At 43.1% G+C, this 24,558-nt stretch overlaps 1 protein-coding gene across 1 annotated transcript in view; it reads right to left on the bottom strand.

The window, feature by feature from the left end:
• HLF (HLF transcription factor, PAR bZIP family member) overlaps positions 1 to 22,090 on the bottom strand; it is a 37,574-nt gene extending 15,484 nt beyond the window's left edge. The window contains exons 1-2 of the mRNA XM_059828156.1: positions 21,884 to 22,090; positions 20,098 to 20,433 (exon numbers count right to left, since the gene is read on the bottom strand). Of these exons, the coding sequence (XP_059684139.1) occupies positions 20,098 to 20,433; positions 21,884 to 21,989 (442 nt within the window). The 5' untranslated portion in view covers positions 21,990 to 22,090. The remainder of the gene's footprint in view (positions 1 to 20,097; positions 20,434 to 21,883) is intronic.
• Positions 22,091 to 24,558: the final 2,468 nt, after the last annotated feature.

The following is a 24,558-nucleotide window of genomic DNA, read 5'->3' as shown; positions in this document are numbered from 1 at the left end:
CTACCAGGAAATCAGACTTTTATTCCCTCCCAAACCAGCCCCTGACAACCAAACTGCAAGGGGTCTGAAAGTACTTGTTCCCGTTCTGAACATTTCCCTTGCAGACGTGCACGGGACAGAAAGAGGGGTTTAACCTACTCTGGGGACACTGCACAGGGATTTTCAAATTTTTGAAAAGCATGAAATCCACAGCCCTCTTAAAGGCCTTTCTGATTTTTTTTTGTAGGGTGCTGCTTTCCTTACAGAGACAGGCCAAGAGGGCATTCAGTGGGGACGGGGCCTGAAGAGAAGCTGCGGAGAAGCACATTCAGACAGGTATTTCATTTTGATTTACACTTGGCTTAGAAGCACATTTCACTTGAAGATGCTGATATTCTCTGGTGCATTGGAGCTTCGTGACATCCTTTGGCATATCTGTGTATATTTTCATTAACTGGCAATTCACATACAGTAAGGTTCCTCAAAAAGTACAATTCTTCTTTCTTTTTTTAAAGGGAAAGTTCCAGACAAGCATCAGAATTGTTAACCTGTTCTGAAGGAGACAAGAAAGATCCATTTCTCTTTCCTTGGACAATTAAATACCCAGCTTTAATAAATCAATCCTCAAACAGTAGATTTTCAATAGAGCCCCTGCTTTAGATAACAGCCTCATACGGCATCCATAAATATGCCCTCACGTGGAATACCACTCAAAACAAAGATAACACTTGCCCTCAAGATGCGTTCGTGCCACTGCCAATGTGCTCTGCAAGACTCCAGACCGAGTAAGCGCCTCTCACATTGTTCTATTTATTTGGGTAATGAACATCCAGGACAGCACGCTCTCAGTCAGTAAACAGGTCTTGCAAAAAGCCATCGTGTAATCCTGAAAGCATATGCCACCCATGACTCATGTATCTATTACCCAGTTCTGGTACCCAAGCCCATCTTGCTTGGGTGTGTTATCAAAACACAGCCGAGTGAGATTTCAAATGGCATGGAAAAGCCACGTGAAACAGGTACATTTCCTCTAACTCCCAATCAGTAGCTAACTCCTAATCAGTAGCCTGAGAGACTGACAACAGACGCTATCAGCTGCTCTCCGAATATATCCCTTAAGAAAAAGCGGTCACTGGGCAGAGTTGCAGGAACTTGCAAATCTCGCCTTCTCTTCTGATTTGTTCTGTACGCACAAATCTGAACTGTTGCACTAGCTTTTTATTTTCACTTTTCTACATTTTTTGTCCGCTAAAACAAAGTATACTCTTTCTGTGACAAAACTAAATTGATGTTTCATAGAGGGTGGTTTGTACAAAATAATCACATTTTAAGAAGCAGAGATGCCAGAATGGGGACACACTGTTCCCATAACCTTCTAAGTAAGACTTAGTACATTTTCTTTCCTCTCTGCCTTAAATTAGGACCCTCTAACATGTTTTGGAAAAAAAAAAACAAAACAGCAAAACCCGAAAACTTGTATTTGGTTTGTTACAGCTCAGTAACTGCAGAGGTCTAATTTGCTTTTACGTACCAGTTTTATTCCCAGTGGGCACACACAAAGAAAGCACAAGGGTGTGTGGTTGTTATCTTTTTCTTTACTATTTATCTTCATTTATAAAGTATACAAATGCATCAGCCTCGGGCAGTCTGAAAAATGGGTCAGAGGAGGAAGGGAACATGTAACCGCGGCTTAGGGAAAATTCCAGGAGAACAGACTGTTGCATACGGACGTTACCCGTGTGTCTGTAACTACTTCTTTACGGCTGCTGCGTAACACAGCTTTTCGCGGCACATCAGGCACAGACAAAACCAGGGAATTTCAAAAAGCAAGTCCGATTAAAAGAAATGACAACACTGAACACTGGGCAAGACGCTGTCTTACAAATTCACTTCTAAACGTGAGAGTCATCTAGTGCCAGAAAATGGCAAGAAACTACTATGCTGAGGAGTCTCAAAACCCAAACTAATGCCTGCAGAGATTTCTGCACCGAAGAACAGCCGTCACATTTTTATAGAAAGATGAAGGTAACGTGAGCAAAAAATCTCAGGGAACAGTGACCAGAAAAAGGAACACATACCATAATCTTTATGTTTTTATCTTTTAAAAATAGTAGCAGTAAAAAAGGTTGGCAATGGAATATTCCTTGAAGAAATCCTGGAATCCTAATGCTTACTTTCCTTCTTGTGACCTCCTCTGCCAACTGTCCATAGCCCTGAACTGAGACTCTGAACACACTACGTATGCATGTTGTGGATACAACAGATATGCAGGACCTGTGAAGATTTTGAACTATGTCAGAAATGAAATGAAAATGCCCCAAGACACAAAAGTCAAACCTCCTTCCATCTATTGAGTAGTGCATTTATTGTGATGCCTTCAGGAGGCATCTCAACAAAACGGATCAGTAAAACTTAACTTGACTGCCATTTGAGATTGCTGTTTCTTTCAAACTCTTTTCCCTCAATCGCAGGTAACAGAGGTTTTACTTTTGCTATCACACACAGCACGGCTCTCCATTGCCAATCAATGACAAAAATATTATCAACAAATTAAGTCAATATATTAAAAATAAAAATATATGAGTGTAACCTTGAGGCCAACGTGAACTGGCAAATCACTTATCAATTCACTGCATATGGGAACTTTTAAACATATGTGCCTGCATTTTATAAATGTACATGAACATAGAGGACTCTGTTCACTGAAAATTATCATTAAGAAAAGCGTAAGCCAATGGCAGCCAGTATACAGTAACTGTATTTTTTAATAAAGTCTTTTTCTTCTAGTAACCATAGCTGCAAATTCCAAAATTAGTTGCCAATCCAGACATACCAAATAACTTTCAAACAATGTCTTGGCACTGAAACATTTCTTGAACAGAGACCCTTCTACCCCTTTGAATACAGTAAATTTCGTAGAAGTCTCTGCCCGCCCGGGAACAAAGCCTTCTGCGTGCTGCGCTGTACTCGGCGCTTCGCAGCAGCCAGCCAACCAGCTCAGCACCACTCCGATTAAAACCAACGTGTTTTCCTACTTCCACAGGCAACATATCACTGGTATGCAGCACCCTATTTCAGGTTTACCTGGGAGGGAGGAAAGTGCCAATGTACTTACCTTTGACACCCTCAGTTTCTACAATACTTACTATTTATATTAAATATAACCGTGCTTCACTAAAAGCTGATGCCCACAGAAGTAAATTGACTGGTCTGGCTTCCTTTTTACAACAGTGGTCATCCTATTCTCTATACGGGATACCTGTGAGACAGTATATGCCTCATAGTATTTCACTGTCCAAGGTTTTTGAGAGGATTGGGGGGAAGGATGGGACACAACATGTTAACACTTCATGTTATTTTCCTCTTATTCACCAGGTCACCAGACGCTGCAGGCTTCACGGCCCCTGCAGAACTCCCACTATATGCCCCTGCTGAATACAGAATCGGGTCTGCAAGAGCTGGCCATGCAGAAAAAGGTGTATCTGTGCCCAAATGAAAGGAGAAACGCTGGAGAGTTGGAAGGCACTGCAAGCTGAGGGCAGAAACAATTCATAGGCTTGGAAAATTATGTGGGCTTTACCTTTTACACTCCTGTTAACTCTGATTTTCATGAAGTAGGTGGTGTTGCTACAGCAACTGTCATATCACATCATTTCTGCTGTCTCTGTCACAGAGATCATCTTATTTTATCTTAAACTCAGATATGCAGCTTTTCTTCTTCTATTCTAAAGCCCTCTATATTTTGCATATAAAAAATTACACAAAATAGAGCTGTGCCATATAAATGATATTTTTTTAAAATGTAGCAAAGCTTACAGAACATTTTTATTTGTTCTCCTTTTACAAATGCAGAAGGAATAAAGAAAAAGGCACTGACCAGATTTATGGTAATCCAGAGTTTCAAAAATAATTTAAGAGGTGGTCTCATGATAAAGGTGCTTTGTGCCACCTTTACTGTGTTCTGCCTACAGAAGCTAACCCTGTGTTCTGGTGCACTTCACCAGAAGTAACTCATCTATTCACAGGTGAAAACACCTTGCTTCCTCATGCCGAGGCCATTTATGGACACACATTCCACACAATTCACACCCAGCTTAGATGCTGCTGCCCATCCACCGCACACAACACACCGTTCAACTCGTATACCTCACCCGCTTAACCTGCAGCCTGGAAGAAGCATCTACTGAAGCAGAAGTCTCAACCCATCTTTACCTGTCTCAGGAGGTTTGTCCTAGCTGCTAGGGATGAGGTTGCCATCCGGCTTTGCAGCTCCCTTGTTCAGTAGCCTGAGAACTTGGCTCTACCTTCTTTGCCTCCATTTTGCTGCCTGGATAAGGTCTTCGAGGACTCAATGCACAAGCAAAACTCAATAAAATCCTGACGACGGAAAGGCTCTATTAAATTTTGGTTATTAACATGCATTCCAACTCGTGCACTCGCAGATCTTCCTTTAGAAAAATAAAAAACCAATGTGGAACAGCAGTAAATATTCAGTTACACCCTCAGGCTCCTCAGGAAACAAAGAAAGCCCTATCTATAGTCAAAGGTTACTGCACAGACCACTCGGCCGCTAGCACAGCTCAGACCACCAGACCAAGCTCTGCCACAGCCACAGCCTAAGCTGGTAAGTATTGATATCTGCTTCTTCGTAAGCATTTCCAGTCACTTTCAAAACTATCAATGCAGTCACCAAATTACACTTCACTTCTATGAAGACAGGTCCTGGGCAGATGGATCTCTGCCTGCACGGATCTAACCTGCGGGCAAGAACTCTATCTTGTGTACCTGGTTAAAGGCTATGTACCCAGCTAAGATGCCAAGTGTTCTTTCAGTTCTTTCAGTGACTTCACGAGCTTCATTTCAGTGCCCCAGTACTGACAGTTTTCTTTAGCTCAGTTTCCTAGAGAAATGAGTTTTGTGCAGCCGTGCTGTGCACATGCCTGTCCAGCCTCCTCCCAACAACTTTTGAAACTGTTGGCCAATTTCAAACAAATTTGGCAGAGAGGTAGGGACATGTATTACTAACAAGCTTTATGAAAACAATGTAAATGAAAGAAGCTCTTAACTCCCTGGCTGAAGGAAGGCTACAGGAGCCTTGTTACACATCAAGGAACCCACGGAGGTTTTGCTGCTCATGGAACTGATTCCTTGGGCAGGTATTAGGAAGGAATAAAGGAAAGTATTCACCAAGGTATTATTTGTTATGGCACCCAGGAAAGTCATTTAATCCTCTTGTTCTCTACTGGGATTGAGAATATCTTTTCACCTTATCCCACCCAGTCATTTACTATTTCCAGTAATCACGAGTAAAATTATTTGTTTGACAACTGCACTGCCACTTGACAATCTCTCTGAATTTCACACAGACACATCTGGTATTGATAGCCATTAAAACAGTCATGCACATGTCCTGTCTTAAAAATCAATGTAGAAGACAGTCAGATGTGGACAACCCAGCTGCCTAGTATCATCTGAGCATTTATTTATTCTTATAGTATGTAGTGAAAACCAGAGCTCTACTAGAAAGAGCTTTTTAATATTATCCGCAGCACTTATTATGCAAGTAATTTAAGTCTTCCAACCAAGACACAGTAGGAGTGTTTGGGAATCAACAAATTTGCTCTGGCAGCAACGAAACATTCATTAATGGGGTTGGGGCGGGGAGGGGTTTGGTTGGAAGGGGGAATTTTTTTTTTTTTAAGATTTTGTTAAAATGCAAGACAAAAAGTTAGGTGAGGAATGCTGGGTAGGACTCATAGCTAAGAATTAGAGTGCTCTTGGAAACGACATGTTTCTGCCCACTCGAGGGATACACACCAAAACATAGATCGGTATTTGCAAGTCCAGAGATGCCTTCTAACCCTCTTCCTTCTTACTCTCACTGCTGTTATTTCTGTGTTACTGATGTCCACAATTACTGAAGGTTGGGGAAGAATGGGTTAAACCTAGCAAAGAAAAAACAAGCAAGAGAAACACCTTTCCTCTTTCTGCTTAACTGGATAATTGTTTAGCAGGAACCTGCTTGATGAGTTTCAGCAGCTCCTAGAGATCAGGCAAGGCTGTTTCTGAGAGCGGCTAAAGCTGCCGACTGTATAAACATCTTTAAGCCGACCAACAGGGTACCCCCTCCCTAGGGTTGTTTTTCTGACAACTAAAATTTCCAGAAGGCAGTGAAGCAGCTTGTATACCAAAGATCCATCCAAGCCCAGTAAGAGCAGGGAACTGAACTATTTTAGGCAGAATATTCTATAGAAGTTATACACATAGAACTGTCTTATGGTCAGAATAAATAGATGATTTAAAAAATGATTAAGTGAATGAAGAAAGACTAAATAATTCTCACTGCAATGGAGAGAGCATAACAGTAAGACTCCAATGAATAAGTAACAGCTTCTGTCCTAGTAATTTAAGGGGAATGGGGCTAAGAAAATTCTAGTTCTGAAGGTTCATGTGACAAATCAAAGGGCTTCACTGGATCTGTACAATCCTCTGGGCTTATTACTTGATACCATTTATCTATAATGCAAAGATTTTACCCAAGTAATTAGTGATTTTGAGTCCAGTTGGCTAAAAAGAAAGTACACAAGGGTTGATTTTCACACAGGGATTATCTTGTTCTATATCAGATGTGTGAGCAAGCACGTGAGTTTAAAAAAAAAAAAGACAAACCCTGGTAAAATCTTGATATAAATTCAAACCAGTCACAACTGTATAATCACCAAAGCAGCACCTATAGCAATCACTGCAAAATATTGGAAAAGACTTACTTAGCACTGTCCACATTATCATCTTCATTTCTATTTATTCACCTTGATGTTTCAAGCAACCAAACACTGCAAATAATAAATGGACATTTATAAAAGCTGAGTTTTAACATTAGGAACCAAGCTCTCCCTTCCTGAAGCTCTGTCAGTTGACATCAGCTGGGAGTCTCACCACGGGGCTCTTTCTCCCAGGTTCTCTTCTCTCTGAGGACGCAGGAGAGACTAAGAGAAGGCAACTGTAAATTTATATCCTAAAGAACAACGTATAGATTTGGGGAAAAATAGTTCAGCCTTTGCCAGTATTAATCTGCTCAGACACAGCTCGAAGTGTCTGATAAAGTTACCGTAAAAACAGACTTCCAGGCTCAGTACTGTCCATATAAAACCAACCACCCCCCTGCCATTTCAAGACACATGTCCCTTCATAAATCACAGGAACTGCTCCTCAAACACTACTGCTTGCAATCATGTTTCGTACCCCCTCCTCAAGCCTTATGTCTTTTTGTACTATTTTTTCACACAAGGGTGCCCTCAGAGATGTTGGGGTTTCAAAGCCAGAGCCAACTTTCCAAAACACGCTGTATTTTGAAAAGCCCATTTTTGTTTCACAGAGAAATAAATGAGTTTGCATCATAAAGCCTTTATCCCCCCAAACCCAAAGCCTCCCATACAGTTAAAAATCAAATCCAGCTTTATTTTCCTGCATGAGTCAGGCTGCATGCAAACAGCTTCAGAGGAAGGCAAGCTTGGGGTGGAGAAGAGAACTGAAGAAAGAAATCCAGAGAGGGATACTTGTTCTTCTAACAGCACAGTCCTATTTTCCCAAGACATTTGCTAATATTTTCATTTTAAAACTAGAGGAAAGCCACCCCCTTCCCCCCAAAAGAAGTTTTAAAGATTATAAAGACACACAAGGACACACTTTATTATTTTAACAATTATTGCTATTTTCAGAGCTCCAGCCCAGCTACTTCCTTCCATAACTGGACTTCAATCAAACCCTAGTGAAGCTTTTGATCTTGGAAAGAGTAACAACATAGCTCTGTTATCGGCACATAGGGGGCAAAGAGTAGGACATCCAGAATTTTTCAATAAAATAAAGTTAATTGCTTTGACTTATATTTATCAAAGGTCATGGCTACAAGTTCTGAGTGCACATACATAACGGTGCACACTGAGAAATCTTGTATAGAGTGGCCAAAGTAAGTGTTGGGATTATACTATCTGTGTGCTTTGAAAAAAAAAAAAAGAAGAAAAAAAGCAGCAAAACAATGCTAGATTACTATCCAAATATACCCCAGTGGATGTCCTGCCAAACAGCAAATATGTGGCTGTAAGCTCCAAACTGAAATAAAAGCTTGGCCAGAAGCCCAGAGCTTCACTGTATTTTGCTCAGCTAGCCATAGTCTGGCAGAACAGAGTGAACACATTCTCAGCCACGTGACAAAGAAGCCCGTCGGGCCAAGCTGATTTCCTTGTGTTGGTTAAATGTGATCTTCAGACTGTACACACCAGTGGCTTTGGGAAAATGTGAGAAAGTGGGAAACAACAAGCCATGGGCTATAAACTGAAGGGCAGCAAAAAATTACTGAAGGAGTTTGCTCAAACACTAGTGTTGCCAGAACTATTTTAACAAGGTGTTTACTGGGCTTGTGGGGCTGAGCACATTCTGCAAGGGTGCTGTGCACCATGCATTCACCTGGATTTCAATAGGGGTAACACACCATCAGCTCCTTCAAGGATGCAGACCCTGAAAGGACCAGATTCGGAAAAGGCACTGCAAATTCTTCATTGTGGAGTATTATGAGAGCTTCCCACCAGTGGCTCAAAAATGCAAAATGCTGAACTACTTCAAATTTCTTATTCAGGAGAATTAGAGGTACTTAGACCTCTCAAGATGTGGCCCAATATAGGAAGGGTATGACTCTGATGGTATACATCCCCTACGGCTCAGATTTTGCTGATGCTACTTAAATAGCCACCAAGTAGCACTACTGAACACAGAGAAACATTCACAAAGTGAGACAGAATTTGGCCAAAGGATTCAATCCGAAAAACATGGAGGGTCTAACGGGATAAAAGCTGCCCCGATTATAAGATATTATATTTTTATAGTAGTGATAATAATGTTTTTAAATAACTGACTTAGGAAGAGACAAACAGCACCCCTGGCCAGCATCAGAGGTGCACGTGACTCGTGAGAGCATGTTACGTGTGGAAGCAGAAAGAAAAGCCTCCAAACACACGACCTCAAAAGTACATCCTTACTACAGATAAGAGCAACTCAGATGAAACAGTCATGAGAGTACATAAGAAAAGTGAGATGTGTTTACTTTCTAACAGAAATAAATTGATAACCTAGACACGTGCAGCGGCTGGTGAAATCAGAGACACACATGAGTTGACAGTTACACCTCCAGGTCTTTCCTTCTATTTGGCTAATGATTTCTTTTCACGTGTTCGTAACAGCTTCCAGACAGAGACTACCACAATTTTCAACAATGACTTCAACCATGTCGCACTGAGAAAATCGAAAAGATAAGAGAGTTTGGAAAAGTGTTTTTTAAACCTGGTGATGAGTCCAGTCCAACAGAAAGATCAGTCTTTCTGAGAGCAGCCGCGTGATTACGGATGCATGAACGTCAGGTCTCAGAGTCTGGACAATCCATGCCCTGATTTTTTTAAGTGCCGAGACACCAACCGCTGAGGTGTTCCAAGTAGACACCCAAACCGCAGCTGTCCAACATTTGTAACTGAAGGCTTGTGGTTTAACCTCGTCAAAAGGTTGATATGCAGGTTAACTTTAAATATGCTGCACTCTTTCCTAATTCTCTCATTTAGGTATACAGTTGAGTGATGCAGGTGTTCACAAGGTCAACCTCCCGCTCCAGTTTACTCAATCTGTGTTGCTCTCCAAAAATGGCTCAATCAGCAGACTACTACCACTTCAGAAAAATGTTCATCTAATGAGCAAGCCCCATTTTTTTTTTGCCTATGTGAATTAGAGTAAGGCATTGTAACAACATACGGCTAAGGAACATGACACAATCTTGATATCTGACTTGTTAACCATATTCGTTATTTACGCTCTTCTCTTCTGAGAAAAATAATCTTCACTATGGGCAGGGGAATTAATTCCTCATTTTTTTTTGTACTCATACGCATAGAGAGGGCAGGCCCTCAGCTGGTGACAAAGGCCATGCTATGGTCAGTCCCCTGTGACTAACGTGCTTGGGTAGCTGTGGTCCCTGGAAAAGTCTGGAAATCCAGAGTGGGAATTAAACAACAGTGCTCTAAGATATTCTTAGTTTCACTCCCCCCACTCTTTATTAGTCCTCAGAGCAGTGATCACCCAGCTCAACGGGGCTCTGATTCTGGCCACCTTCAGCTACCTCGCTGCACTGCCTCGGTTGGAATTCAGACATTACTCCACCCTCACTGTGCAGCAAGCAAAGAGAATCGGGCTACTCCATGGGGCTAGCCCAGCACATAAAATGGATACACCAAATTAAATTACCTCAGGATGTATGTAACACAAAAAAAATCCCATTGAGCAAATATATACCGCGGTGAAAATTTTACTTTGACATCCATATGCCGCTGTGGTGTACTTCAAACAGCAGTGAGCTCAGCACTTGCAGCTATTTCAGATCTGTATCTGATTTTTTACTCTTCCAAAGTTAAGCTTAAGGCAATGTCTTAGACACAGTTTAAAAAAAAAAGGGCAAAGCGGAAAAAAAAAAAAGAAGGCAACATTTCCCCATAAACTTTCTCCAACTTAATCCTGAAAAAGCAGGAAGAAACTCTGGAGTGTCTTTTCATACAGGGTTATGGGGTTTTTTTTTAAGACACTTCCTATAGTGTAAGCCACTGCCAGACCAAACAGCCTTCCGGGCCTCAGGTAAGTGTTACCTTACCACAAAGGGTATCAAAATGTTTCGATGCTGTGCTGGGAGCAGAATGTAGGAAGGTGGAGAGGTTCTAACAAATCTCTAAATGCCCTAAGCAGTATGTGTGTTCAGGGGTAGAGGGAATGGGACGCTAAGGGAGCAGGGAGTCCACCCAGCCGCGCTGCATTATACTGCGAGCGTGTTGTGTCATTACAGCTTTATCCCGACACACCCATATTTACAGCACACAATGTACTGTACAATTCACAATGCCAAGAAACTCAACATATCTAATCTGGCAGAAAAGCAAAGTCATATCAGGTTAATCCAATTCTTAAATTGCACAACTCTGAAAAGCCAATAGGAAAACAAATCTTCCCCTAGCTTGTGCTCCCCCTATTCCTCCTCCCAACACGCATACCCTGCCACGACCTACTTTTCCTCTTTGATCCCTCAACATTTTTAGCCCACTCTCGCTGTCCCCTGTTTCTCATTCACTTCTAACCTACCTCCACCCCAGACCCCGGTGGCTGAGTGGAAAGTTACGCCGATGAGAGCAAGCTGTAAAAGGCAGCTTTGTGCGCAGCGCCCTGGCCGAAACACGCTGTGAAGAATGAATGGCAAGACGCATACACAAGGTCACTTGGATGCTTGCCCACATGTGATACTGCAATAATTGTGATAAGATAACAGCCCTCAAATTTGAAGCTGGCTGACTGCAAGGTAGTTTCAGGGCAGCGGAGCTGTGGTGCTTCTGCGGCACAAGTGGAACAGGATATAGCAAGGTTGCGTGAAAGTTCAAAAAATTTTTAGGTGAAATAATTGTGCTCGACTTTGGAGATGAACGAGATCGTTCCACTGCCTGGGTTCAGTGCTTTCAAGATCTTGCCCATAAAGATTACAGCTGGTTTTCTAACTTCTATTTTTAAACGAAACTTTTATGAAAATCACAAGACTCCAGGAGCTGAGGATTTTAAAAGAAGAATAACAGTGGGGAAAAGTTTGTGACATCCTCCCTCAACACACAGTAAACTAATTAAACCTGGTTTCTTGCAGATTAGTTTCTCAAAGTGAATTGACATCTCATGGTGTCTAAAAGGGTGTCAGCTTTCCCAGAAGCATTTCACACAGATCAGGCATTTTAAAGGTCTTATGTAAATTCTCTGATGTAGAAAACGCACATTTACATTACAGCTCTTCCTGCTCAATAACATATTCCTTTCCTATCCACTCATCTATTTTCATGAAATTTTAGGAGTGTAATTATTCTTTCAGAATCACAACTTTCTTGCCACATTTGGTTAAAATCAGCCAATATACTAAAAAATCATGAAGTACGAACATGCAAGAGGCCACACATACCTAGCATGGCTGGATATGGTTTGTTTTCATAGCAAACCAGGCAAAAACCCACCCCTACGCTCATCTATCACAGCAAGCAACAGAGCTGCAAGAGTTACATACATAAAACGGCCAAATGCCCCATGCTGCAAGGAGGGGCCGCAGCTGCAGGGATTACAGAGGCAGTAACATGTACATTTCCACTATGCAGCACAAAGAAAGAGGGAGCAGTGCTATGGCTGATTGCTGCAGGGTCCTTCAAATTAAGTCAGTTTAACCCTCTCTGTTTTGATGAGGAACAGGATTTGGTTTTGAGTGCTTAGTTCCTACTTGCTAAGCACTGGAAGCTAAGCACACAGCTGTTTTTTAAGCAGACTTCTTGCTGGAGTAGGACTCATTTCCAAATGTTGAAATGGCAAGTTTGTAAAAATGACTAAACTGTTTTAAGTCACCTCCTCTGTTTCTATGTAGCCCTCTTGCTTTGAGCCTCTGTTTTACATTCTGCAGCCTTGAGTAACATACTCTTCTACAAGAAAGTTTAGTGCTATTATTTCAGTAATCTTGCTGTGCTAAAAATATTGATCAGTCTGTCAAACAGAGTTCTCTGCAAGAGTATTTTCTGTTTAGAAGTTTCACATTATTGTTCCTCAGGTTTTCAAAATGCAATCTACAGTTTCCTTCCTCACCTCCTTAGAATCTCAAGTTATGAGCAGTCACTAGCAGGACTGCATTTAATTTCTGTTTTGAGTGCTTTCTCTGTATTATGATTGCTAAGTTACCAGGTCACCTCAAATACAGCAATGTCCATATACAAGAATGAAGTGGGGAGCCGTGCAAGGGTTTAAAAAAAAATTTAAGGTCCAATCATTGCCACACAAAGTAATGGATCTTGCTATGGATGGAGAACCCTGTTCATTCATTTGTTTATTAAATCAGGAGTACCAACCAGTTCTGTAATGAATTACTTAATCTTTGACCTATTGTCCACAGCCATGTTCCAGAACAAAGAATTTATAGCAAGCTGAGCTCCCTAAGGCTAATTGGAAAAGAACTATTTTTTTTTAAACCATTCTCCATCCTCAACGAATCTTTTACAAACTATGTATTTTTGCTTCTGCCCTTATACAGCTCCATATCTAAGGATGACATTTTGTTACAGATGAGTTATTGCTGTAGTTCACTCTAGCATCTGCTTGTAGTAAATGCATACTAATACATCCATCTGTGGGTTCCTGTCAAGTTTGGTTTCAGTAATAATCTAGATTTGTGTTCCAGTGAATAAGGACCTGACTTTTCTAGGACCCTAATGCAATTTGGATTTTTTATTTCCCCCTACAAACGGCCATGCACCAAAACACAAGCAAAGAACTTCAAGATCCTCAATGCCTGCTTTCGTTAAATGGCAAATAATACGAACAAGAAAATACTACCAGTAAGATGAAGAGCTAAAGCTGTTTCTCTCAAAGTTGAGCAGAGAACCCTGAAGCAAGAGCACGCCACATCAGAGAAGCTAAGCAATGGTGATGGATGGTATACAATGAAAATCTGGGCCAAATTTAGCCCTGGCAAGATTTAGTTCAGAGAATGGGACAGGGAAGCATAACTGTAGAACAGCTTCAAGCGTGTCAGAAGTGTGAGAGGTTGAACAATAACTTGTATTCGTTTAAAACTTGACGGATAGCACCTCAGTTATGCAAAGCTGAAGTGCTACGAAGAGCCCTAGCAGAAAAGAAAAGAAAAAAAAAACCCCAAACGAAATGTTGCAACACATGCTGCCTTACCTGTGTTAGCTCTCCCCACATTAGCTCTGAAGCTCTCAAGACCAAATTCAGCTTTGTGATAAAGACAGCTTCTTTAATGCCATTTGTTCATTAAAAAAAAAAGCAACACAAGCTATAAAATCTGTTTGTCATGCATTCATTTTGTCAGTCGTGCATTTTACATTTGTTTTCTACACTAACTCATCATGTATAACTTACTCCATTAAATGGAGAAGGTTTGAGGTTTAAGTAAATGGTTTTTTTCAGAGCTTTCATTATCTACGTAATGTAGAAGAAATCAAACCACACTTTTTCTTAAATATACCTTAGTTGAAATACTCGTCTGATCACCCCAGTCTTCAGTGGAATTCAGACAAAATATTGAAAATATATTTTATTTGTTATGTAAGAGAGACTTCAAAAAAAGGAAACTTATGATCATATTTGTGTGATACAAATACTAAATAGCTCCATAGTATACTGCCAGCCAACCAAGCCTCTGATTCCATAATGCTCTAAAGTCCTCTTTACCAATGACGAGTGTGTCCTTTCATCCTGAGAAAACTCCACTGGTGCACTGAGAGCCATTAGCCCCCCTTAAAAAAAAATAAAATCCAGCAAGATGAATGACAAGAGAGCGAATGGTGACATTTTGCGGCTCCACCTAGGAGTTGATGAAGGAAAGCAGTCAACAAGCTGCTCTCCTGCTGAGCAATACTGAAATCAGTAAGACCGCATGAGGAGTAAAGTACTCATTGCTGAGATTAATGGGGCAGAATCTGGCTTCCACAATTGCCAATATGCTGTCATATAAATATGTAGAGATTGAAACAATTTAATGGGTTTCCTAGTACCTTCATCTAATCAGATAATATCAATGTCTTCTTCATATACATCTCTTGATGAGGTTGTCTCTCTTAACTGTAACATATTGTTTTATGAAAGACTTCAGGGTGCACTTGCTTCTTAAAAATCAAATCACTGCACTAGAGAATTATTCAATCAAACACTCTCCAATACGCTTTGAGATGAGAAGCAAGGGTCTGAGAAAGACACTGTACTTTTTCTAGGTAATTGCAACAAGTTCGACACTCAGACATCCTTGACATGTCTTTCTAAGGGGACAAAAACCCCTACTTGTTCTGTGTATCCTCTTCCTAACACTGGATAGCCCTCACTTGCCTAAGTAGCTCTATCTATGTGGAAAGCACTGAACTGAAGAGTCAGGCCAGGTATACTTTAAAAGTATAGCATAAACCCCAAAATGTTTTATGCTGTTTACTGTTAGAACTCCAAATTAACTTCAAGTTCTTTCATGCAGTCAAGCAATTATTTAACCAATAATCAACATTTAACAGTGAATATTAAAATTAGATCTCTTGAAGGAGACACAGTGTTCTTGCTTCGAGCATTAACAAGGCTTGGGCGTTCAGCACTTTTTTCCCTGTTATCATGTGACAGGCTATTTTTAATATTTGCCTGAATATATTTTGCATCTTCCTTTGATCCAGAAAGCAGTTTTGTGAGGCTTGTCTGCATATTGCATTTCCCTTGCCGTGGCAGTCCAGAGCGAAGCTTTTCCATTTCACTGCGATTTCGGCATTGGCTGGTAATGGCAGGAGCACACAGCCGTGCGTGCGTGCCTGCTGCTCTAGCAAAAGCCATGCTGAGCAGGCTGCACAGGGACTGCCACGTGCCTAAAGCACATGGTCATGCAGGCAACAGCCATCCAGAGCCTCACGTGAGAGTCAATGTGAAGAGCAGCTCTTGGTACCAGCCTGCCTGACGGTTTAGCTGGTCATTCCTGCGTTGTCACGTGGGAGAACAAAGGTCAGGAAATTCCCAGCTCCTCTTGGTGCTGGAGGTAGAGTCCTTCGACTCTAAGAGAGGGGGCTCACGCCAACACCTAGTAACTGCTTGTAAACAGTGATTAAAGCTTCAGAGAGGATTCTACATACAAGCTGGCTGCTGGGAATGCTGCCCTTCACACTACAAAGGCTGTGCTGGAAGAGGAGGTCACGTTAAGAAACACTGGGGAAGGAAGCCTGCAATAAAGGGAGTGTTGCGCACACACCCTTTTGTGGGCTGCCCCCTTCACCAAGTCATCCCCAGTATGCAGTTGAGAGGCTGGATGGAGCAAGAACAAACCTCTCCCAGTTGGCTGATGTGCCTATCGCAAACAAGAGTTAAAAGAAAATGCCGAAAACCACCCAATCACACCTAGTGTCAATCATTACAGTTCAGTATCTATGTAAGAAGTAAAAGGTAATGGATGCTGCGCTCTAAATTATCTCAGCTGAATAAATAAAACATGGCATTTAATAAAACCTTTGTGTTCTTGGGGGGGGTGGGAGGTGTAAGTACACTTCAAATAGAAACAGTTTTCAGCTTTTTGATTAATGTACCCCTAAATTATTTTTTTTTAAACGGAAAGTGAAGACTTGCAGATATTGCACATACGTGTATTTCTGCAGCAGATTACAAAGCTTGTTTTTCTTTTTTTTCTTTCCTTAAATAATCATTGGCAGATCCTTTGCAAGTAGTCTAAGGCACCCAGCCATCCAGGCAACACAGACTGAAAACCACTGTCATAGGAACGCAAAGAATGAGGGAGGTTTTTTTTTCCCCAAAGCCTCCGACAGCCCTATCCTCCTTAAGGAGCAGGGCAGTAACAAAACCTGGGCCGTCACTGTGTCAGCAGCATCCCCATGACACAGCCCTACATCCAAGGCTTTGGTGGCAAACGGAAATCTCAGATCTAAACCCCAAAATCCCAAAAGCCTTCTAATTAGGGTCTTCCACCAGGCTTCGCGGATGCTTCTGAATTCTAATTCACTCCGTTCAAATGCTTTACAGTAGGTGCCTCATTCATCCAAGTAAGGGCTACACAGGGAAGAGCCAGGTAAAAGCAACCACCAACTAGCTACCTGTAAAGTAGGAACCTCTCTTTACATACAGCCAGCTACAAACACTCCCTATTTCCTTAAAGGACTCTGCAGTTAAATGGAGATTCACATTCCACCAAAAAAAGGGCAAAAGACAACACAAGGTCTGCAACAGATGAAGACCCACGAAAATGTGCTTGCAGTTAACAGGTTACTTTAAAAGCTAGCTTTATAAAACCTGTTTTTCTGAGGGAGACTACAGACTTCAACCAACTAACCAGCATCCAACACAGGGAGAGAAAAGAAGTTTTAAATGTGTCTACACATTACAATGAATGGTGGTCTGCAATGCTAAAATAAATCAGAATACTATTTTTTATTAACAAAATCAGTACTGTGAAAAAGAAATACATCAGATTCCAATCTTGCAACAGCCATTACACCCTGTGTCCCTCCTCTTCAAAAGAAAACTGGTATTTACTATATATACATTCCCCAAACACAAATTTGTGGGAAAGTAGGTGCTTGCTTTATTCTTTGCTATAGTCCAGAGAACAGGTGATAAACTGGTGAGCCTAAACATTTTTCCATCGACCAGACAATCCAAGCTGGAAATACAGAGTTAAGTTACATTTATAAAGGAATCTTGTTGTTGTTATTTTTTTACCTTTAAAAAAAAAAATCAGTGAGGATTTTGTAATGTCATGTTTACTGTCAGGGTCAGCTCAGCTTTGCTGAGCCTGATGACACTTCTCAGTGAATGCCAACGCAGATTTCCAGATCTCTTCCAGAGGTGGTATAAAATATGTATTTGGGCAACACCATTAGCTTCTAAAGACAGCTAAGGCTTGTATTTCAACACACACAAAATTAAATCTTCTTATGCCACTCTTCGATAGACCCTCCATGTCTGAGATACACCATGTGTGCACATGAGCCACGTTCGGTGTTCCACCTGCATGTGTACATCCTCCCCCGTACACAGTACATGCAGGTAGAGAAGTTTTTACCAACTGCACACGATAACACTGATGCCAAATGCTGTGGAGCCATTTAAAGTAGGGACATAAGCAGTACAGGATTTGACCCTGCCTTCAGCCGGAGTCCACATGCTCAAACAGGCTTCCATTGTAAGACAAAATTCAGAGGACGCAACAACAAAATATTTTTAGGAGAATTACTACCACTTAAAAAATTCAGTTTTCCTAAAAATAGTAAGATTGCATGGAATTATTTTTTATTGAAATTGTGTACTTTATACTATTTGTTCTTGGGTTTATTACAATAATACAAATCACAACAGCCATGCATACTGGAAAGGTAGCTCACACCAACTGAAAAACCAACTTTCTTCATGTGACAGTTTAAAAAAAAGTATTTTAAAATAAGTCTTAAGATATATTAACCAAAAGGGTCCATTATAATGATTTTAACATCTACCTCCAGACTAACTTTCATATTTCAAAGCAGCACATTTGCCTTGGCACTTTTATGACAACCTTAAATGCTCATTTTTACTTTTAATAAAAATTTGTTTTTTTAAATATAATGTCTTATTTTAAAACATGCTCAAATGCTAAACTGTAAGCTGATCTTCTCTTCAACCGGATTGTCAAAGTAAGATTTTTACATGACAGCACATAAAAATTTCAACAATCTGATGATAAACCAGACTACTGTTAATTAAGTCATAGTACCTATCTGTAATGGGGGGAAGAAAATATTATTTTAAGAAATGGAATGAGCTCCCTTTTTAAAAACGCATTTAACCGAAAAAATTGTATTTTCTTAAGGCAAGATAGCATGGGGAAAAATACCTGCAAATTTAGACGTTTTATCCTACCCCAAGAGACATGACTTTTTACAACAGTAAAAAAAGTATACAGAGTTTCTAGTGAGAAAAGTTTGTAACCCTGAGCTGCAAACGGCTCAGGAAAAACTCAAGAAAAATCAATGAGTTGAAAAGTCATGCGGACAGCTGATTACAAATAAATTCTGACAGGTGATCGTTAAAAACCTGGCTCATAACCAGGCTCCTCTGAAAAAAAGGAATGAGGACAGATAATCTGCTTTTAATTTTACATGTGCATATGTGACAGAAAATGGTGTAGCATATACGCACTATTTTTAAAAACCGGCTCAGAAAAAGCAGAGGTTTTTTGTATTCTGCTCTTGCCAACTCCAAATATATTTTAACTTTGGAAACCCTTATAAGTTATTAGTTAACTAAGAAATGCCTTGAAACTGAAATACAAAACAAAGTCAAATACACATGAAGTAAAAGTAAGTAAATGAAATCCATGACTAAACACACACTTCTGACTTGGGGCCAAGGTGTCTGTTGACAGGTTCGGGGTGTTTTGGGGGGGTGTTTTATTTCTTTTTAACGAGAAAGGAATGTTGCAGACTTGTAAAACTTTTCTATTTCACTCTGCTCCACAACTTTCGTCCTTCTATTTATTTATTTTGCCTCCTTATCAGATGATTCTGACAATGACTTCGCACGCTGAGCATGGCAAACGATCAAGCAGAAGGCAGAGGAGTGGTTTCCTGCTGCCAAGAGCACACTTTGCTCTAGCAAACCTTGTGTGAGCAGAAGAGCACAATAAATAAGTCACCCTTGGTCTTTTTATTATTTTTTTTTTAAAGAAAAAAAGGCAAAGCTCCATGTTTTCCAAACTTCAATGTTGACACTATTCCACTGACCGTGATCTCAGCCATGCTGGTGTCAAGCCAGAGCAGTTATTCTGGATTCATACTAGTGTCTCTAAAGGGATGATTTCAAGGGCTAATAAACTAACAGAAGACTTCCACTGACATCAAACAGGTTTGAATCATGCGTTACAACCAGAACTTGGACTCCATGATGTTTTCTTTGCCTACAGCTTAAGGTGACTACAGATGTAATTTATCAACTCAGGTCAGAGTTACACTCAGTTTATGCTAATTTAAGCAAGATTATAATGCAGTTTCAAAATTTAATTCTGGCCCCATGAACTATGAGAAATTTTACTTTGCTCAATAGACAATAAGATTATGGCCAAAATTTCAAACAGGAAGCACTGTCTTTAAGTTTTAACTTCAAAATAACTGCCCACTCCTGTGTTCTCACATCAAATATTGGTCAAAGGAATATTCTCTTTCATGGTTCTTCTCCATGTTCATTTAATACCATGGCATCTACACATTACTATTCCGTTTGTGGTCTTTTTATTTGCTAATAGCTATGCTGTCAACGAAGAAAAGAAGATAGGCAACTTTCCTTGGAATTCCCACAGTTTCCTTACATAATTTAAAAAAAAAAACCCTGCAGAGCAACTTCGCAATAACTAGAGCTATTATTTTTTGGACTATGAGCGACTTAAATCATATTGGCTCCCTCTAAGCTGCCTGTCAACCATACAGTGATAAGTAATTATTTACACTGGAGAGGAGGGCTTATGCCAAAATCCATAGGAAGTTCTTAGGTCTGATTTACCTGGTCTGACCGGGCTCTGCATGCAGTTCTGCGACACCATGCCTGGATGGACTGAAGTAGAAGCCCTGCTGCTGAGGTCCATGACAGAAGGTGATGCTGAGGTAGCTTGCTGGAGACCTGACTGGTGTGGGCTATGCTCGTGCTGGTTTGGGCTGGGTGGAATGCCATTTTCTGAGAGGAATTCTTCCAGGTCCATGTATTCCAACTGGAAAGTGTCTCCATCATACGGCAGTGTCTTGTCCCATAATGTCGGGCCCAAGAAAGCTGACTGGGGGACTGTAGTACTGGTGCTGTCATCGTCTAACTTCTTCTCTTTGTCTTTTTCTTTACCGAATGCTTAAACAAAAAACATAATAAAGATGTAAGAGCTGAGCAGTTAAAAAATTAGCTGCTACTACTTCAATTATTTCTGCTGCACTCTCAGTTGTAAGAAACGAATACTCCCTTCATAAAATAACTCCTTTGATTCACTCTGTTTGGTAGAGAACTTACAAGTCAAGCCAATTGAGCATCTTTGCTGGATCCAACCATGGTTCTAAGATCTTCCTCTATTTTTAGTTAACACTTCCCCTACATACATGGCTTTGAATGTAAGCTTCAGTAAGTACTCAACAGACTTAAAAGTGAGTAAGTTACAGCAAACTGGAAGATATTGCTGTATTCTGTTGAAAAGGAACAGTCTTAACCGAAAATCTCCGTGATTTATTATCCTGTCATACTTCTAAACTAAGGTCCCAGTTTTGCTAGTCCTTACACAAGGAAATTAGCACTCAAATTCAGTATTCTTAACGTTACTAACTTACAACAACGCTGAAGTCCGACTATGTATTTTGATGTGCAGAAGAGCTAACGAAAAATTCAAAAGCAGAAGTGGAGGAAAAAAAAAAGTTAAAATGATGCTCCCTACTCATTCCTACAATTTCCACTGACTTCAACATACATTCTTTGAAGGGAAGCACCTGGTTTCTCTGCAACATTTGCAAGAATCTGAACCCATAGAGCTTTCTGTCAACTACCATGCCTTCTTCACATTTCCTTTTCAACCGCTTGCAACGACCCCGATGAAATCCTGCAAGACGCTTTGCAAGAGAACTCCGAAAGCTAAAGACACGAAAGGCCCTGGCTCCGCAAGCCCTTTCACAGGCTGTTGGTTTTGATGTGCGTTTGATTCATTGCAAACACAAGGTGCCATTATGTCCGCACCACCTCAGCTTTTCAGAAAAGTTGCAACTTTCTAGTGTTAAAATTAAACGGCCTTTCAGCCACACGGGGCCCGGCTCCGCGGAGGGCGGTTTTCAGGCGGCGGGCGGGACGGCGCTGCCGGCCGCCCCGAGGGGAAGCTGCGGCGGGACCGCGGCTCAGGCTGGGGGGGCCGCACCGCCGCCCTGCGCACCCCCCCACCCCCCCAGCACTTCGCCCGAGGCACTTCGCGCCCTTTAACGTGTTTTTCCAGGCGGCCGGAGCCGGCCCCGCGGTGGCTCCGCAGCGGCGATGGAAAAACCGAGCGCTTTCCGTTAGGTCAGGCCGACTGCGCCCATCGCTCACCGCCTAATGCCCTTACCGAAATCATCCCATTACTTAATCGCCTTGGGGAGGGGGGGGGGGAACGGGTGTCGGAGGTGAGGGAAAAAGGGAAAGCGAGGCAGCGGTCCCTGCGGTGACGGCAGGATGGGGGCCGCCATTTCGGGGCGCCCGCCCTCACCGGGCCGGGCTGTGAGGGGGCCCGCGGGGGGCAGGGCCGACCCCCGGCGGCCAGGGGAGCGAGGGCTGCCCGGGGAAGCCTCACCGTCTTCGTGAGCGAGCGGCAGCTTGAGCGGGTTTTCCAGCAGGGACTTCAGCACCCCGTAGGTGGGAGGTAGGAAGGTGGGGTTCAGCGGGAGCGGCCGCGACATGGTGGGCTTTCCCTCGGGGCAGCTGCGCGGCAGCAGTTCCTTCCCCTTCCTCTGGCGGTGCCGCTACGAAGCGGGGTGAAACGGGCGCAGAGCAGAGCCGAGCCGAGCCGAGCCGAGCCGAGCCGAGCCGAGCCGAGCCGAGCCCCGCTGGCGAGGGGCGCCTGGAGGCCGCCGGAGCAGGGGAGCGGGAGAGGCCCCTCGACCACGCAGCTCCGCCACCGCTCCCGCCGCCCGCTCTCCGCCGCGCGCCCCGGCCGCGCGCCCATGTGCAGGCGCTGCCGGCGCTGACGTCAGGCGCGGCACGGCCCCGCCATTGGCGCGGACGGCGCCGCGGACGGCCCCGCCCCCGCGCTCCGCCCCGCCCCGCGGGGGTGTCGCCCGCCCCGCGCCCCCCCCCCCGGCAAGCGCGGCGGCCGTTACCCGCGGCGGGACGGGGGCGGCCGCGAGGGGGGCGCCGGGGCCGGCCCGTGCCGGGGGTGTCGGCGGGGAGCGCGGCCGTGGCGCCCCCCCTGCCCGCCGGGAGCTGCGCCTGGCGAGGCCGCGGCCGAGGAGCCGTCTCCCCGGTAACCGGGAGGAATGTTAATGAGTTTGAATGTTTGACCTCGCTCGGTGCATCCGAGCGTGAGGGCAGCGGGGAGCGCGGCGGCACCCCTCGGGGGAGCGGGAGCGCGGTGGGCGGGCACCCCCCGCCGCCGCGGCCTGAGGGGCCCGGGCCGTGCCGCTGGGTGAGGGCTGGCGGGTCGCGCCCAGCCCAGCGGGGAGCACCGCGAGCTGAGGGCGGCTGCGGGGGTCGCGGCGGGGGAGCGGGCGGCGAGCTGTCCTGGCGCCCCGGAGGAGGCGAGGCAAAGGGTATTTTTACCCGTTCCTAAGGGAACGGGTTATTGGGCTTGGGAGCAGTTCGCTTCGGAGCCACGCAGATCCTTCACGCGTCTCGTTTCCCTAAGCAGATTGCCTCTTTCACCAGTTACCAAGATAACCCAGGGTGAGGGAGCTGTCACCACTAGCAGGGTTCCCGCTATCCTGTCCCAGTTTTGTGTCGGAAGGGGCTTCCCTCCCCGCTGGCGAAGATCCTCCTTGCACGTATGGTTGCCTTTCCGCCCGCTTAGGCCTTCAGCCACCCTGTCAGGAGCTGGGCCCTGCCCTGCAGGCTGTTCAAGAAGTGCAGGCTTGCTGTAGTCACTGCCACCCGTCAGGTGCTTCTATCTCCCTGCGTCTCATCTTTTTTTTGGATGGCATTTTGCGAAGCTTTACCATCTCTATTTAGTTGTTACTCTTTCTCCAGAAGTCAGTTCTTTTACCGTCAACAAATACAAATAATCATAAATACTCTCTATAACCAAATAAAGGTAAATTACGTGCATAAACTTTTAGTTGGAGTGCCCAGTATTTAGAAATAAAAGCTGTCTGTGGAACAGAAGGCTCCCTTGAACAGTTATGTTCTCCCCTTGTGTATCTGCCTACGATTATGTGCATTGACTAGCGTCTGGTCAAATGATCTGACTAAAACAAGCAACTAATCGAAGAGCAAAGTACATTTAAATCAATCAAATTGCACCGGCACAACCAAAACCTGAAGACTGGCAATTGTAATCGCCAGGCCCTTCAGAACCAGAGACAGCGTAATATTAACATATTCAGGGAACCAACAGAGCAGGGGGTACGGATGAACCTTCAAATGCCACAGACGCCCGCCATGGTTCGTGACTGGAGGGGCTTCCAGCAGGAATAGAATAGTAGCAGTACAGTAGTTTTTAAGTCACCTAACCGGAAAAAAGCACTAGATTATTAAATGATTGTACACATACCAACGTTGCCTCAGACGGCAAATTGCTAGTTACTGGAAACCTTTAATTACAGAGGTACAGTGAGTGACATAAAGATTAGAGCAACGATTGGCAATCCATATGCAGATGTGGTACAGAATGTTTTTTCTTTGCAGTATAAAGAAAAAAGGGATAGACTGAGGAGATTTAGCAAGCAACAAAGAAGAGTAAACAGAACAGAAGATGTAAAACTAACGGGGATATTGGGAAACACCAGTAACAAACAAGATTAGTTAGGGATGTAATGAAAGCTCAACTTGAGCTGAACTACTTACTTTTTCATGGTTATTGACCATTACAAACAAAACACACTCGACAGAAAGTAACAGCATTTCCAGTGCAGCAGAATGACAGGAAAACTGCACTGTTTTGCTGCCTGACATTGAATAGGATGAATTCTGTCCAGATCTGTGCAAGTGTGGAACAAAATGAAGCAACCAGACGCTGAGGGCTGCATACAGTTACAGACCCTGTGTTCCCAACACGCAGGAGCTGGGAATTTCCTGGGTGAGAAAGCCGGAACAACTGTTTCCAATATACAGACCAGCCAGAAAAGCTGAGCAAAGTACCCAAGTGCGGTGCTCGAGCTGTTGTTTTGAGTCTCACACTACAACAGGAGCAGTAACTTAAGCCTTGCCGCACAGGCATGTTTCATACCAAGTAGCCTAAATCGCCGGGCTGTCAGGACACCACGCTGGTTCTGAACAGGAGTGTTGTGTTGTGTAACTACGAAGTTACCGATTTTT

The sequence above is a fragment of the Gavia stellata genome, chromosome 22 (genome assembly GCF_030936135.1).
Source record: "Gavia stellata isolate bGavSte3 chromosome 22, bGavSte3.hap2, whole genome shotgun sequence".
Lineage (NCBI taxonomy): Eukaryota > Metazoa > Chordata > Aves > Gaviiformes > Gaviidae > Gavia > Gavia stellata.
This window is presented reverse-complemented; position numbering and strand designations above follow the sequence as displayed.